At 31.8% G+C, this 17,472-nt stretch overlaps 1 protein-coding gene across 1 annotated transcript in view; it reads right to left on the bottom strand.

The window, feature by feature from the left end:
* Positions 1 to 2,566: 2,566 nt before the first annotated feature.
* The window catches only part of Zwilch (zwilch kinetochore protein), a 51,195-nt gene continuing 36,289 nt past the window's right edge, over positions 2,567 to 17,472 (bottom strand). The window contains exons 3-11 of the mRNA XM_040713846.2: positions 9,438 to 9,655; positions 5,832 to 6,063; positions 5,458 to 5,692; positions 5,253 to 5,390; positions 4,927 to 5,093; positions 4,707 to 4,866; positions 3,209 to 3,476; positions 3,020 to 3,141; positions 2,567 to 2,810 (exon numbers count right to left, since the gene is read on the bottom strand). Coding sequence (XP_040569780.1) covers positions 2,746 to 2,810; positions 3,020 to 3,141; positions 3,209 to 3,476; positions 4,707 to 4,866; positions 4,927 to 5,093; positions 5,253 to 5,390; positions 5,458 to 5,692; positions 5,832 to 6,063; positions 9,438 to 9,655 — 1,605 coding nt within the window. The 3' untranslated portion in view covers positions 2,567 to 2,745. The remainder of the gene's footprint in view (positions 2,811 to 3,019; positions 3,142 to 3,208; positions 3,477 to 4,706; positions 4,867 to 4,926; positions 5,094 to 5,252; positions 5,391 to 5,457; positions 5,693 to 5,831; positions 6,064 to 9,437; positions 9,656 to 17,472) is intronic.

Here is a 17,472-nt window from a genome sequence, read left to right as displayed (position 1 = left end):
AACGTGTACTCTACATTATACATATCAATTTCATTTATCCTCGGAGTATTTTAAAATTTGATGCCTACAAAACCTCTACATTATCGATAGTATACAAAACTATTTTCAAGAACTCCACAACTTAAAAAGTAAGGCGATTTGGATTACTCTTTTATTTTTTAAATTAAAGATGTTTGCACATACAAATACAAATTTTTACTTTTTTTTCGTTTAGAATTACAAAAATATCAGGAACAAAATTCAAATGACATTTTTCCATAATACTTGTTATCAATTTCTCAAGTTCAAATACTTTTTATTATTAACTATTATTAAGAGGGTGGAGTTATGTTTGGATAAATTAAAACTTTCTTTAAACTATTAAATTTTTAATATGTTTTTTTGAATAAAAAACCCTTTTAGAATTGCGTCTAGTACACTGCATAAAATGATTTAATGACAATGTACCATAGATTGTTTTCCTCTGAAATCAGCGTTCTATACTTAAACAACAGGAATTAGTACTAACGACTCTTAAGCTTTCCGACGGCATTTCTTGAGTTTTTATTATAAAAAAGGGACAGTGATATATTTTAATTAGGTTGCTGTAATCTAAAATTGCTAAAATAATTTTCAATACTTTAAAATTTAAATAATCGGAACTTAACCAATATTGTTTGTTTCAGCAACTATTTTAATTGCAAGTTTGAATAGTAACCAAAAGTTTTATGTATTATTGCTAGATTATAAGTTTGTATAGTCACCTTGATATTAAGTGGCTAGTGGTGTGCCTCCATCTTAGAAGGAGTCCATGATAATAATTAAGGTGGGCATGCAGCTTCGAATTCCGAGCGGAATAATTTCATTCGTAAGCTTCGTCGCGGAGAATAGTTCCTTGACCTTAGAAACAATGTTATCTATTTTGAGACACTCTTCATATGATGGAGTCGTGACAACAAACCAAATCCAGCACGTTTGTGTCTCACTCCATAGTGGGGCCAAACTATGTCCTCCACCACTCTCAACATATTTTAAACCATTTGGCAAAAGTAAAAAATATGATATGATATATCTGTCTCCTTCTTACAGAATGAACACTTTCTATCCTCTGGACTCGATCTCAATTTATTGGTAAAAAGTGAGGATGTTTCCAGCCTGTACCTAAACCACTTCAAGTGAGAATCTCTGATGGGATTCTTCAAAATTACTAGTGGCTCTACTCCTTTCATATCTCTTTCTAGGTCCAGTCTCTTCATTCATCTCTGAACAAGAGCGGAAGGGTGTTTCACAGCAAGGTTGTTCGTAAGAAAAGGGTTTTCTTATTAATTTATTAGAAACAGTTTAGAGTATAATATATGCCAGATATGTTGGACCAGAACGCTTTTTATCCGTTTTTAGGATCGGGACAATGTTTTGTCCCTTAGCAAAAATATGAAATTCCTCAAAACGAGGCTATTTGAGTGCAGCAGACCGACAGACATTGTAGTAGTATATTGCGGTAAATAATGTCATTGATCATTGAGGGCAACCCTTTATCTATATTTAACAATAAATTCTTGTTCTAAATAAGTAACTTTAAAGGAGGTCGCCATTGAACAATCCGTAGGATAAAAGTTGAGAAGGTGGTAATATACCCATACTATCATTGAATATGGGTATATTTAGATGATATTAATTGTCGTTTCTTACAGATGAACCCTCATACGATTGGGAGTTCTGTGAAGATTAAATAATGTATATTAGTTGTTTGTGGATCGTATAGCATTTGATGATCGAGAGGTTAAGATAAAAATGTTTTGATCTCGTTTACTTATGCACTAAACAAAATCTCCACTCTAAATTTAGAAGCAGATGGCGTTTGACATCTCATTTATTCAGTTAATTTATTTCATATACTTGTTTCGACTGTTTCAATTGAAACCAATTCTGTTTAATGTTGTACCAATTTATGAATAGATGTTTTACAATTACAAACCTTTAATTTTCTAGAAAATAAGATACGTATTTGGGTATTTTATTGATCTTTCTATATTAAATATATATCCCAAAGTAAGTTCGTCTGATTAAAAATGTTATTTATTAAAATCATAAATATATTTATTTTATATTCAGAGAAATGCTCTTTTAGTTCTCAACAAACTGCGTCTTATTACGTTTTCCATGGTCTATTGACTTAAAACTTGTGTAGAAGAATTACAGATTTTGTGAGGTGACCACAATTGATCTTGATTCCCCATAGGCATTTTAAAACATTCCAAGTCTGCTTTCTGAGTTAAAGAATTTATATAACTCCTTTGACCTTTAAATGAAACAGTACGGAAATACTTTTTCTTCATGCTTGAAGTAAGGTTAACTGTAACTTATTTCTTGGCCAACTGGAGAGACAAAAAAGGATAAAAAACGCTCATACGTTGTACATGGTCTTTAGCCTAAATGTCAAAAACACCGTTCAATTAAAATGATACAAATTTGGCACATTTAAGATTTTATTTTACAAACATTTGTTGACTTGGAATAGAATCCCGAAATTGGCTCATTTATCCAATAAATAACTATATAAAATGATATGCATATGTTCAATAAATCATTTCTTTGCATGTTCCTTAATTTTATATTTCAATTAAATTATTTTTTTATTGATAATACTGTCAAAAGTGTTTTCACTAATTGTGCATTTAAAAAATATCAGAATAGAAACTTGAGGAAATTCACAGATGAGTAGAATAGTGAGTTAAACGTAGTTGTTAAGAAGAAGAAACAAGTTCTTCAACTAACTCGAGTGATGACTGACAATATTGAAGTAAAGTAAGAAAATTCCGAATCCGAAAGATCTAGGGAAATAAATTTATAAAATACAATTTATTCAATTCATGTATAAGTAACTTAAAATAAAAGTAATTTCCAATCAATTGTTCCATACATAAAATATGTATTTAAGTAGATTGTTAGTATTAAAAAACTACGGAACATTTTTATTGTAAAATGAGCAACCTCTCTTTCGCACTTTTGATAGCCTTAAAATTTGAAATCAATTAATTACCTTTACAATTGGAAATCCCAGAAGTTGAAATAAATGGCATAGGTGGATCAATTGAGAAGCGAGACGTCGTTTGTTTTCCATCAGATGATTTAAATTCACACTGCCAGGCATATGGATTCATTCTATAATAAAATATGTAAATCAAAGTGTTTAGAAAAGCTACAATTTTATTTGATAATCATTCATTACTGTAATAATTGATTGCGAAAGTGTGAACTTTGCAAATCCATGGAAAAATGTTCCTCTTTCCAAGAGACGGTAGAATTACTATTAAGGAACTTTAATGCTTGGCTAACGATGGTTCGAAGGTCATCATGATTTAAAGATAAAAATGTCTGTGCTAAAACGACGAGCTCAAGAAGATAATGAAGTCTAAGAAGATTGTGACACTCGATAGTCTTATCTTCATTTTTGAGCATAAGAGACTTAATATCATCTTTTGCTGCTAGATCATTAGCTGTAATGATAGATAATAATAAATATTAATTCTAATAAATATGTTTTCTATTTATTTTTGATTAATCATATTCCTTCATCATGCGTAATTATAGATGAAAACTAGAAAAATAATTAGATTTCCATAAACATATTTGTTACAAGTCACGCTTGTGACTTGTAACAAATATGAAGTCAAGTTCTTCTGGAAATCCCGTACGATATTAATGCAACTTTTTAGTACAAGTGTACGTAAAAAAATAATAAAAGACTCTCGATAATATGTATATAATGATAAGTCTTTAGCATTTTAATAATAAGTGCTGAAAATAAGTCACATACTGATTTATTTTATTCGGTTCGATCTTAAGGGATTATTTCCATACCAAATTGAACCTATATTTCGATCGAAAATGGAATCTCAGACCGTGGATCAAAGATATATCGTGTACCAATGTTCAGAAATTGGAAGCACAAACGACGTCATCAACAATTCCTTTATAAAATTGGTATATATCGAACTTTAAATGAGAACGATCAACATTTTGTTAAGAACTATTGTTGAGACTCAATCCAGCACCAAATAATTTTTTTTCGGTTTCTATACCGATTTAGACCAATTTTTTTATCCAGACATAAGACTGACGACATTTAGAGGTCTCACTTTATGGACTGATTTCATTTTCCGTCTCAACTTATGGATCGATTTTTTTCGGTCTATATATTGTAAGAACATATCTATTTTCTTTTTACTAGATGAACCCAAATTGATGTTTTTTCTTTATATTAAACAAAAATCTTACAAGAGATTATATAAATGACCTTGAAATTTAAAAAGTAAACTATATGTTCAAATACTGTATACATATAACAATCAGAATAATTCATAATCTATCCATTTATATATTACAATATTAAATTATAACCATAAAATTAGTATATAACAACTTGAAATTTAGATATGCTTCGAATTTGAACATTCCTAGGGCTATAATCATTTTTAATTCATTGAGAACAGATTAAGTGGACGTATGTGTTCTCCAAGAGTTCAGGAGCGTCTGCAGGATTATATATATATATATTTTTTTTTTTTTTTTTTTTTTTTGGACGATCAGTCCAGACCAGACTTCTATAAAATACCTAATTAGTTCAGTCCAATAAAAACTACAACAGTCTCAGATCGGTCTAGAAATATCCAAACAAAAAAATCTAAGACTACTAGCAATCTAAACGAACCAACTAAATAACATACTCATCAATATATGAATATAATCTCTTCTGATTTTTTCTAATCCAATTTCGATCAAAATATCCAGGGGTAATTTGCCAGTCATTTCCGGTATTGGATCATCAGATCCTCGGACAATCTTTTGAACAATCTGTGCAATCTTTGTCTCATTTCTTGTATATATCTATAAACAAAACCGATTAAAATTCCATGTGAAATCTAATAATATCAAAAGATAATTTACAAAAGGTCTGATTTCATCCCGTTGAAGAGTTTTAAGAATCATGGTCAAACTATAAGACAACTCCTGATATGACTCGACTTTGTAAAGAGTTGACCATAATAAATCTGTAAAATCCACATCCTGTCGTGTACTATCTGTTATGACACCGATCCTTTCCTCGACATCCCCTTAAAAGTTAGAATAATATAACGCATTTAAGTATATTTTAGTAGGTATGTAATTTTAATATAATACTAAGTCTATGGAATGTTATATTTTTGTGAAATCAATATTGTATAGAGTATATAAAACTTTTCTTTAAGTTTTTGCAAATAACTCGTAATTACCTCCTGAGTCAACAATAGCAGAGACGTCAGTAAATTCTTGGTTTGAGCGTGGTGTTAGATTCCGCACTCTATCAAGCAAAACTATTAAATCATTATTTAAATCATTTTCTCCGTCAGATCTTTCTCTCCAAGTAATCCCTAAGTATTAAAATACAATGGAATCGTTATAATTTATAAATAGACAAGTTGAAAATATCAACATCACCTTCATTATTGACTCCAGCAATAAAACCTCTCAAAAGAAACAATTCCTTCCAGCTATCATGAGTTGTTAATTTATCATCCCCGGGTTTAACAGACATATGAAGACTCACATTGGCTGTCAGTGAAGGATTCTCTAGAATAGACTTGGGTTTATTCCATTTAAAAATTAGTGTAATGTCGCTAAAATCATCATGATCACCTACGACATTATATTCAGATGTGGCATTGCTCTCTACCTAGATATAGAGAAAATAAATGTATATGTCTAAAATTAGCGATGATGGAATCGAAGTAATAGAATTGTCACAGGTGTTGTTGACTGTTTCATGTGAACAACATAGGTACATTTGATATTATTATTATAATGAAGCTTACTTTTGTAGATGATGAAGAAATAGACCGATGATTATACATTAATTTATCAAAGGTTATCAAATCATTCCTCACTTTGTTTTCCTCATAAGTGATTTGAAACATGGAGGATGTTGAGTTGTCCTTTCTATAAACTCCCAACGCATAAATGGATTCCCCGTTTGTTATACAACAAATAAGTGGGAGGTTGAGAGTCGTATTTTGGGTTTGAAGATTGATTTTGCTTAAAATTTTCCTGAAAGTAATAGTGGGGATTTAAAAAGAGAAAGAAAACATCATAAAGTGTATATATAGTGATTCAGTAGTCAAAGCAATAAATCAAATTTGCAAATACATATATAGATAGGTCTATGTACATTGTATACTAAGTGCTTGAATCTGTTTTTTAAATGAAAAGATGTATTCTCCACGATGTATAATATACAGCATATTATTATGTGCTTTTTAAGGACGTTGAAATATCAAAGTACAATCATTTAGGAGAGGGGGAAATCTTACTTATCTACTGTTATTTATTGCACATCATTATGAATTAACTAAATACATTTTCACAATGAGAAAAAATTATTAATAACTTATGATTTGCCGAGCAGTAAATCATAAAAAGAATAGTAACCGCTTCAATTTGTTCAGAGAATATGTAACGAAAAAATCCGGCGCTTCTGGTCTATCCATACTCGAACACTTTGCTGAACGGACTTTGGTTTAAACCTCTATAAGAACCGTTGTAACAGAAATCATGACAACCGTCCAATAAATAAATAAATTAGAAAGATAAAATATGTTCAAAGAATAGAATGAGTAAAGAAATAAATCAATGATTGAGATTCAATGGATAATACGAATGAATCAAGCGTTTGGATGTACCTTGTCAACCCATGATAGACACTTCTCAATTCCAAGAGTGTATCTGACTCTATAATTATCCAGATGAGTTTTTCATTGGAGTAGTCTAGTAGATAATTACATAGTATTGCAGCATGAATCATCCTCAAATATATTCATTATTTTTCTCTGAAAAGTGTCCATATGGCAAAGTGTTATTTTGGAAAAATGACATTCAGAAATAAGTTTTTCGGGAAAGTATCCTAGAACCGATCTATCTACTCAAAATCAACATAAAAAAATTAAATTTTACACAAAAAAAACAACAACTGAGGAGTAGATACAATCATTGAGAATATATCTAACTCAATTTAGTCTCTGTTGGCTTCAATAAAAGCCTCAATTCCGTTCTAGAATCGCACTCATGCCCTGGAAACTAGAACCAGATCTAAATTCTTGCATTCCAGGACGTTGGAGTTGATCAAGGACTTTTGGTGAAGGTAACTTCATTCAAAATAATAGATCAGATTCCAATCTGAGGAACTAGGAGGCCAAATATCCTTGTGATCACTCCCTAGAGTTTTTAATATTTTTATTAATATTAATTACTTAGATAAACAAAAAAGTGCATATTTTGATGAACCTTTTTATTTGCCTCTATTTGAGAAATCATATCTACACAACTAAATTTTATCAAATATATTAGAAAATGTTTTTAAAAATAATGCAATAAAAATTTAGTATACAAAAATGACCTGTGCTAAACAATCAAAAAAAAAAAAACTATTACTAACTTCCAAAATGCAGCAGAGCTTATGAATAAAATATGGAAAATACATTCCTTAGTATTAGTATAAGTATTTATAGGATAGAAAAAAAAATTATATAATTATACCATAGAAATAAAATACATTGAGTGAGTGATGATACTGTGCAATAACAAGGGAAATTCATACGATAACAGACGAGAGAAAAAAGATAGTTGACTAAAACAATCAACAACACATAGTATTTTCCGCTATAAGCTTTAACAATTTTATCAAATGAAAGGCATCATTTGTATTCCTTGTCCATTAAATCACATCGACCTGTCCATAATTATTGCCCGTGTATATTATTTAAATAAGATATATATAGTCCCACGTTAAACATGTCAACTTGTGTGCCTACAGTTTTACCTCCAAAGCGGCAACTTTCGAAAAATGTCAGTTTTAAGAAAAATAATTAGGCATTTCAAACTATTCATGATCCTGTCTTTGATATGTTTCTGGAATCAACCCCTATATTCACACTAATTAAATCTTTATCTAAATTTTATGCAGGCATAAAATTACAACGTTTGGGAAAACTTAAAAATGAGAGGATTTAAGGGACCAAAGTTCGGAGCCTACTCACAAAATTTATTCAATTTAAGAATCAACAATGATTGACTCTTTAAAACAATTAGATATGTTGTTTATCCCTGAATTTTTGTTGTATAGTTGAGTTGTAAGAAAAAAATAATAAATATAATTCCCATTCATGTTACTCTAAATTTTAAAGGTACAATGTTTAATGATTACGGATTGCAACCATTCAGTGTTCATTAATTAATAATTAACCGATTCATTTCATTATGAAAATTCTTTAACAATTGGCTCGAACGGCTATTAGAACCGTTGGAACAAAAATCATGACAACCCCACCGATAAATCGCGCTATAAATTCGCCAACAACAAAAATATACCATTTATTTTGTTGTCCGCTATCAAAGTTTGGATTCCTTGCGTAAATATGTTTCATGCTCCTTGTGTAGTAGTTTCAATTTATCTATCATCCAATGACGAACCCATCTTGAGAATTATGGAGTATGAGACGATAAGTAATGAATGAACACTTATTCATTTCAATTTGTGCGAATAATTAAACATTTTAACTTTGAAAGTTGGAATAATATGAATGCTAATCATAATTACGGAGTATTGGAGCATGAATCATCATAAAATATATTATCGTCTATATTAATACAGCAAAGTTTGTAAGTCTGTTTGAAAATATGAAAACGAGTCACCGAGTGCACTGTGAATAGTGTATAGTATCTATAGTGACTATAATAAACATATTTTGATTAACAAGTACCAATGTAGTCGAACGTGCATAGAGGGTTCGCTGCATATAGTTCTCGTTGATGTAAATCATATAAATATTTTTGGTATAACAGATAATAATGTAGTCCTGTTAATGAAATATTGCAGGCTTGTACATGTATAACAAGAGCACTGTTTCAGCTTTTTTTAGTTGTTGGTCTCTTATATATATATAAATATTCATGATTCATGTGGGTTTATGTAAAGATCTAAATAAAATATAAACACTACTATGTTAAAATCAATTTTATTTGTTTTTATTAGTGAGCGCTATTAAGACTAAAGTACTCATAAGTCATCCCAACATATTTAAAAACAATTTCTCAACGCGTCACGTCAATTGATAAAGGTATTATTGTATTGAGTAGTTACGTGTGAGTGTGTTGATGAAAAATGGAGATTAACACTAAGGATTTTCTTGAGAAGTTAACTTCTATATTATAAATTAGGCTGAAAGTGAATTAACATTGGCAAAGTCATTTTTTATTATTATTCTTGTCCTCAGCAGAAAAGGTATTTGAGCATGGGGGAGAGATATTGACCCAAAAAGGGGTCAGTCTATGTACTTTGAAGTATACATGAATAAACAATAAACTTTCAACGACACCTTCACTACTTTACTAAATAAATATAGGTACCTATTGATTAACATACATACCTTGCTTCTTGAGGAGTCATAGGAACATACAAGTCCTCGCTACTTGATCCATTCCTTCCCCCAAAAATAAATTCATCATTGTCATCATCGTTTAGATCCTCATCCAATTCAAAAGAACACTCAAGTGGAGATCCAGTGAGATCCAAGTCCTCTTTTGGATTAGCCTTGGGTCGTTTGATAATACGAATCGGTGTAGTCGCCTTTTCTCCTCCATGACCCTAAAATATTTAATATATGTATAATAAGTGGTATAAATTCAAGGACTCAATATAAAAATTCAGTCTCCAATTTTTTTTTTTTTTTTTTTAAGATAGAAAAGATTTACAAAGTTGCCGGCCAAAAAAAAAAAAAAAATTATGAACAGATATTTGGTAATTAATAGAGTTGGATTCGATTAAAAATCCCCGAGTTCAAGATTTTCGATGATTGAAGACAGGTCGAGTTCGATAAAACGATAATACTCACATTTACTTCGAGTTTCTACAATAGGTTTTAAGTTTGTTATGATGAAATAACATAAATAAGATAAGTTTGATTACTTATTAAGAGATAACACATGGGCTGAAAAGTCCCAGGCTCAACAAAGAAAAATGTGGTTTATACGTTCAAAATCGATTTTTTTGTTAAATTGTTATTAAGAACATTTTTAAAACTAGCAAACGGTTTACCCATAAGGAAGAATGCTCTCTCTTTGAGGAAGTCACTGAAAATAAAATACCAGGGTTCCTTGCTATTCCACATTTTTCTAACCCAATAAAAGTTCAGAACCTTCCATATTTCTGAGACGATCATCATAGACAGTCTCCAATTATTCAGTGAACCGTGAAGCCTATAATGAGAGAAGTTATTCCCCACTTTATCTTGGAGAAATAAGCTCTCTATAGCTGATATATTTTTAAGAGTGTCCTCCTTGTATGACGTTACTCTTAGGGACACTTTTGGGACAACGGTTCCACGCAGATATTTTATCCCACATATTCAGGTTGAAATTTGTGAAGAAAGAGATAGCTTGATTAAATCTCCTGACGATTTCCTCGTTATTCTTTTGACAACACTCATTTCCCACTCAGACTCCAAGGAGTATGATGTTTCTAGTGGTATGGAAGCTTGTCCATCCTTTTTCTATCAGTCTTCCATACGCGCTCAATATCTCTGTTTTTACTGTATTAGTATTTAATCCGGAAGTTAAAGAGAACTTTCTGAGTAAGCTCATAATTATTCCAAATTGACATCATTGTTTTGAAAGGGTTCCCACCCAAGACCAAAGTTAAGTCGTCAGCATAGCAAAGGCATTTGGATGTGGGATTGCCGAACATCCAATAATTTGGTCATCTTGCTGAATATTCTTAAGAAATCTGTCAATCCCTACGTTGAACAGCAATGTAGACATAGGGCCCCCCACCTTACTCCTCTTCTATTCTAAAAAAAATAACTCTTGATTCCCATACCACAAAATGGTACGGGAACCCGCTAAGACAACTCAAACCATTCTAATTATGGAATGCCAATTCCTTTCTGATATAGCGTATGAATGATAAACTTCTGATATTGCGTGTGAATAGATTTGGCAAAATCTGAAGTGGTCACAGGAGGTGGCCATTGCTTGCTCTCCCTATGCCAGTTTTGATGTATCTAGTTTTGTGACTTTTGAAATCTATAGTGGAAGTGTCGTCCACCTTTTTCTACTTCTTTATTATCAGAAGTTGTAGTCCTGGCGAGGATGTTGGCGTAAACTCCAAGAGTGGATTCATCATTGAGATTTTCTACTTCTTTACCATAGCAGGCTGTAATGCTACCGCAGTCGTTGGTGTCTTCTTCAGTAGTGGCACTCTCCCTGCAATTTTTTTATTTATCTATTCCTTCCTTCATCATATCCATTCCTCCCCGCTTTCCCCACCAGTTTTATTATTCTTGATTTCATCAATTTTCAGAGCCAATACAGATTCGTATTTCTTGATTTGTAAACGTTTTCTGTTACAGTTTTTGCATTGGAGTCGTATCTCTGGGAACCTTAAGCTCACTAAATTTCCATTAACTGGTATTATTTGTGAGATAATGTGAGGGTCAGTGCTAACCTCGAGTATATAATTCGAAGTTCTCCAAATTTACTTATATTTTGTAAAATTTTTCTCAGCATCAGTCAGGATCCTCAGCATTTAGTTCTGGATAGGAGTTCAGAACTTCGACAAAGTTAATTATCCATTTTTTTCAGTTTATCCTATTCTACTCTTTTAACATCTTTTATTTTCATCATGCTCCTGCGATCGAGTTCAAAGTTCTTTATCCCTTTAATTCTCCTTGTTATAGCTTTATGTTCGTCACTTGGTCCTTCCAATTCAGTGGTGTATTCCTTTTTCAAATTTGACACCCGTGTTTGAATATTGACAGGCTCACTTGTATACAAGGAGACATATCCATACCCATGCCGTGCTTGTGCACCAGCAATTTCCTCTTCCGAAAAAACCAAGTGTATACCTACGTGATACACAGTGATGTGCTTCATGTTGATGCTATTAAAGACTCTTTTAGTATTATTTTCCGTCAAAGTGAAGACGAAAGTATCCCATTTGAATGTTGTTATTCAATTTTTATTTTCTTAAAAGTATCATTGATGTTTCTTTGACTCTTAGCTAGCGCCTTGGCATACAACATCTTGCTGTTGACATTATTGGCTTGTTTGTCATCTGGGGTTGGTCCGTGAGATACGAATCCAATCCAACACCTATCACTAATATAACAGGTGGATATGGTAGTGAGTGTATATAAGTTACTTTCAGGTAAAAAACGGGGGGAGGGAAAAAGCAGAACGCTTTTTAATGCACATTTTCTAGATCAACGTGACCACTAAGTAAAGGGAGGAGGAAAGAAAACCTTCCTATGTCCTTAGGCATTTTGGTTTTGTCTTAGTATTTCCTTAGTTTTGTCTATCATGACATTTTCACTACTATATTAAGATAAAGAGAGATTTGCGTATCCAGCGGTGGGAAGAGTCCCTAATAATATGGTCTATGTCCAAAGAAAAACCGGAATTGAATAGTTATTTATAAATTTATATGTCCAGTAATAGTTAGATATTCCTGGATTTCAAAATAAATAACTAGATACTTGATTACTCGAGACTCATAAAAATATTTGCGTTTCTGTGGTTCGAGTTCAAACTAAGTCAAGTTTTTCAAAATATATTTTGGACGAGTTCAAGTAATTTACAAAAAAAAATTGTCTTTACTTATCTCGAGTATTTTTCATGTCCGAATAATACATAACTATTGTCTAGAACTTATTTTTACTGCTTCCTAAATATAATTTTGTCTAATTAATAATTGTGTAAAATAATAACTTAAAAACTTATCAACAATCCTGTAGATATACAGGGTGAGGACTCAAAAATTAGAACATTTTAAAAGCCGTTTTCACTTCTACATATTTTTATTTTTTGTCATTTTTATGAGAAACTTTTGAAGCAAAAGTTGGTAATTCAACAATTTTCTATATTTTTTATTCAATATGTTCCCCTCCATTCTGAATGATGGCTTCAATACGGGGAAGAACAGAAACACAGCTGGTCTTGATTAAGTTCGAGGACAAGCTGTTTTACTCCTCCGTGATCACGGCCTTCAGGGAATCGAAATTCGGGTGAGAAGTCATGTTTATCTTGCCCTCAAAGACACACTAAACAGCAAAGTCCAGAACGATGTCCAGAAAGCAGCCATGCTTTCCTTGCAAAAATGTTGGAACTTCTTGGCCGTGCGTGTCGGGGCTCCTTTTTGGGTAAACACATAGTAATCATTGGGTTATGTGCCTTCAACCATAGCAATACGTGGTACTTAAGTAATTTATCTTGAACCTTCAAGAAGTAGAGAGGGAGCTTGCTGCCGTCGGACGTCACAAAGCCGAGGACCATGACCTGAGCTGGATGGTTGGTCCTCAAGGTTCCCTCGACTTCAGCTCTTGATTCAGTCAAGAAGCGATCATTTCTCCTTTTCAGAATAGCGTCCACTATTAAGAACTTCTTGTCTAGAAGAGGATTCTAATCTTTGAGTCCACACCCTGTATATGAACACATAAGCCAGTAAATGATGTTGTTTAAATTACAGTTAAGTTTGGAGAGCAAGATTTTTTTTTTTTTTTTTTTTTTTGTATGTATCACTTCTTAAAAAATGGAGAGCAATAAAAGAATCTCCAAAGCTTATTTTTAATTTTTCGAAATGTTGGGTCTTTGGGGTTTCAAAATGTTTCTTTTGTTCCAAAGAAGTATTATCTTTGTTTTAATATAATCTACATACAGGCTGCAGCAACATAACTTCCTTTTTTTATAACGCGTGGCAATCAGTCTGTAGAAGTAGTATTAAATTGTGGGCGTTGTTTAAATCTGGAAGCAAGATTCTAAAGTTTTCTTGGAAGTACAATCAGTCGCTATCATGTATTGGAGTAGTAAGCAACGTGGGTTTCCTGTCGAAAGTAAATATTGCAAGACAAAGATTTGACATAATATTTTATAAAATTAAGGTAATTGCAATTAAGCGCCTCAGTTTTATTTATGAAAATCAGTTAATTACTTCTAATTATAATATACAGGTTTTGGAAGCAAAACGTGGTTCTTTCCTTTAGAGGTATTTCCATCCTTTTTTATATTGGCCACCTTGAAAATGAGGCTCCTGGAGCACTTCACTATGTCCATAATCTTTGCCACCTCAATTTTGGCATCCAAAATGTCTGAGATCCTCTGCCTTTTTGCTTCTTGATCACTCATGATGAAAGATTTGAGAAATATTTATTATTGTTTACTTATGCAAAAAGGACAGGAGATTCGGAATATGCAGGGAAAAATCACAAAACTTCTCTATTTTAATAACATAATAACATTTATTAACAGTCCACAAAAAACGATTTTTTCAATTCATTTTGATAATTTGAAATTTGCACAATACTTTGAAATCAAATAACTTAATGGATAGCAGAGAGTAAAAATTAGAGCTATCAGATTTGAATTCATACAAGAATTCCAAATTGATGTGTTTATCCAAAATAGGGTGATTAGAATCGGATTTATTCTGAAAAATCAACAATTTTAAGACCTTTGCAGAATCACCAATTACCTATTATTTTATCAACTAATCATCCGCAGATATAGAAATAAGATATGTTGGCAATTAATTAAAGCATATTTTTGTAAAAGCTAACTAACTATCCCTCTAAAACCTCTCCATGAAAAATTATTTAAATGGAAACAAAAAAATACCGGCTATCAAAATACTGAAGTTTGGTTCATTCACCAATTATAAATTTTCTGATATATAAAAATTATTTGATCTACTAAAAATTGTAAAATTCATAATTGACCACAAATTTGGAACAAATTAAGATACGAAACTTAATTTGATTTTAGGCATAGGTTTTGCACTCTACCGAGCGTTCATTCCAGTTGGAGTTAAATTAATCGTTGCCTTTTGCTCGTTAGTGTATCACAGTCAAACAATTCAATTGATATACACCAAAATGCAAAGACGTATATATTTTTTTAATCAGGTAACTAAAAGTGCCAAATTTTAAGGTCTAGGTTTTAGTGATCTTTGTTTTGAACTTATTGGAAGAAAACCTGTATAACCAAATTTTATAAAACAACCCTAAAAAAGTATGTAAAATGAAATAAAAAACTAGAAAGAAAATTAAGACACTTTCATAAAGGAATGATCGTCAAAGTCATTTGAGGCCAAGGTAACAAAGGATTGAACAATAAATAAAGACCCAACATTTCAAAAATTTAAAAAAATAAGCTCCACCTTTATATTTAGGTTAGGTACAAGAAAAATGTACAACCCTCATTCAAAAACAATTTTCTCCACTGCATCAAAGTTTTCTTCCATTGTTGCCTTGCATGGGCGTAAAGAGTGAGGCTCATCATTGACATCTTCATCGCCATCTTAGAAAAGTTTGTACCACTTATAAACTTTTTTTTCTTATCCCTAGCAGTTTTACCATATGCCACTCTCAACATTTCAAGTGTTTTGAAGCACTTAATTTCATTTTTGCACAAAATTTCATGTAAATTCTTCCATCCATGTTTTTCAATAGAAAAGAATCGCTGAACACAAAAAAAAAACAGCCAACCATTATTCTTTTCACAAAAAAACAAAAATATATGTTCATGGAGAATGTACCAACATAGCAAAATCTAACAAACCAAATTAACCTTGCTCACAAAATTTGAAAAGTCATTTTACCTTTAGAACACACTTCGTATAAAAGATGTTTTATTTGGCTAAATAAACCATGCATATTTTTAGGTAAAATTCTGAGGATAGACAGTCCCCGTTAGGATTGGTCCTACGACTGGACTGGACCAAAGTAATTAGGTCCAACATAATACTGGCTATTACTTTTGCCCTCTACATTTAAGTTAGCATTAGTGCAGGAAAAATATTGTAACTATATTTATAATCATACATATTTATTTTATTATGCACTTTTAAAACAATTTACATCAAAAAAAGGCGATAATGCTTATTTCAATGGGAGAAGTTAACACTACAACCTATTAAATAATGAACAAAAAGGGAAGAAGGAACACAACACAATTTTAAAGGTAGTTTTTTCATTACAAAACTAGCCAAGCCTAGTCATTAGTACTAAAGCGTTCGATTTTTGTACCATCAGACGACAAAATGAAGACCCAAAAAGAGTGTTCTTTATTGAATTGTTCTCTCCTAAACTCCAAACGATTGTAGAGAGGGTTTTTCTTGTAAAAATGTGTCTTACTAGCACGTTTACCATAGATCCAAGTATTTACTTACAATTGGCTTTGAAAAATGGTCTTTACCATCTCCAAATCGTAAATTATATCCTTTTGTTTCACCCTTCAGTTGACGGTGATCTTTCTGCATAAGGCTATTTCCAACATGGGAAATATTGCTCTTTCATTTTAGCTTTGAATGATTATTCATTTACAAATGTGTTGCATTTGGTTACTAATGTTTGCATGGTGGCTTTGAACAACAAAAGTTTCTTGGCGATCTTTCCCAAAGAGTTGCCATCCTTTTAAAACATCAAAAGTTATCCTTGACTTCAACAGAGTGATTAAAAGGATGTTATAATTCTGATATTAGTGTTGAAAATAAGAATTTTTTATTTGTAGTGTGAAAAAAAAAATAAAAAAAATCTCAAATAGGGCTTGATTATCAACAGATATGGTTCTAGAACCATCTAATAGTTCCTGGAAGCTTCTTGTAACTGCTCTAGTTACCTTGGTCGAACTGAAAAGCAGACACGGTCATGATAAGTATAGAAAATGACGTAAAGTCAAATTACCTTAAAAGCTATTGGATATATCATAACTTCATTTTCAACAGTGAAGAGTGAATAATTGTAACAAGAGAAAATATAGTCTATTAGTGTATGGGAAGTACTTCAATTCTAGGCATGTTTAAAATGGAGTTATTGCCTTATACTTTACCCTGAACCCAATTGTATATATCGGGTGCGTAGTTGAAATCTGGACACTTATAAAAGTGAGAAATAATTCTTCCCATTAGTAAGCAAGTTCTGGGTATTGTATGTAGGAGCCTGCTCAGAACAGCCCAAAAAAAATCATGCAAGCTCATGACAAACGTTACTGGAGGTACCATCTGGAATGCCGTCAAGAAGGCAGGGGAAGGAGTTTGACAATGTTGGAGCCTCCGCTATTGAGGCAAAAAGTTCGTCAAGACCATTTCCAGCGTTGTCAAAGACTTTCAATAACCTAAAGAGCACAAATGCTGGTTGCATAATCACCTCCTGGCCGCATAACAAGGTCAGGACCTACCAGACATGGGCACTGAACCTCAAGGCTCCCTTACATGAGTATTGGAACTCTATAAACATAATTATCAATTGTCATAACTTTTGGCGGAGCATCGAGACCATTATCAAAGTCAATAGAGGTTATATTGAAGATTTAAAATGGCAAAACATTTACAAAGTATCTTTCAATTATTTAAATTATTTATAAATCATGATATTGGAAATGACGTTGAGGGAAAGTAAAATGCTTTCATTTATC

The sequence above is a fragment of the Lepeophtheirus salmonis genome, chromosome 1 (assembly GCF_016086655.4).
Source record: "Lepeophtheirus salmonis chromosome 1, UVic_Lsal_1.4, whole genome shotgun sequence".
NCBI lineage: Eukaryota > Metazoa > Arthropoda > Copepoda > Siphonostomatoida > Caligidae > Lepeophtheirus > Lepeophtheirus salmonis.
The sequence above is the reverse complement of the archived record's forward strand: the minus strand, read 5'-3'. Positions and strand labels throughout refer to the sequence as shown.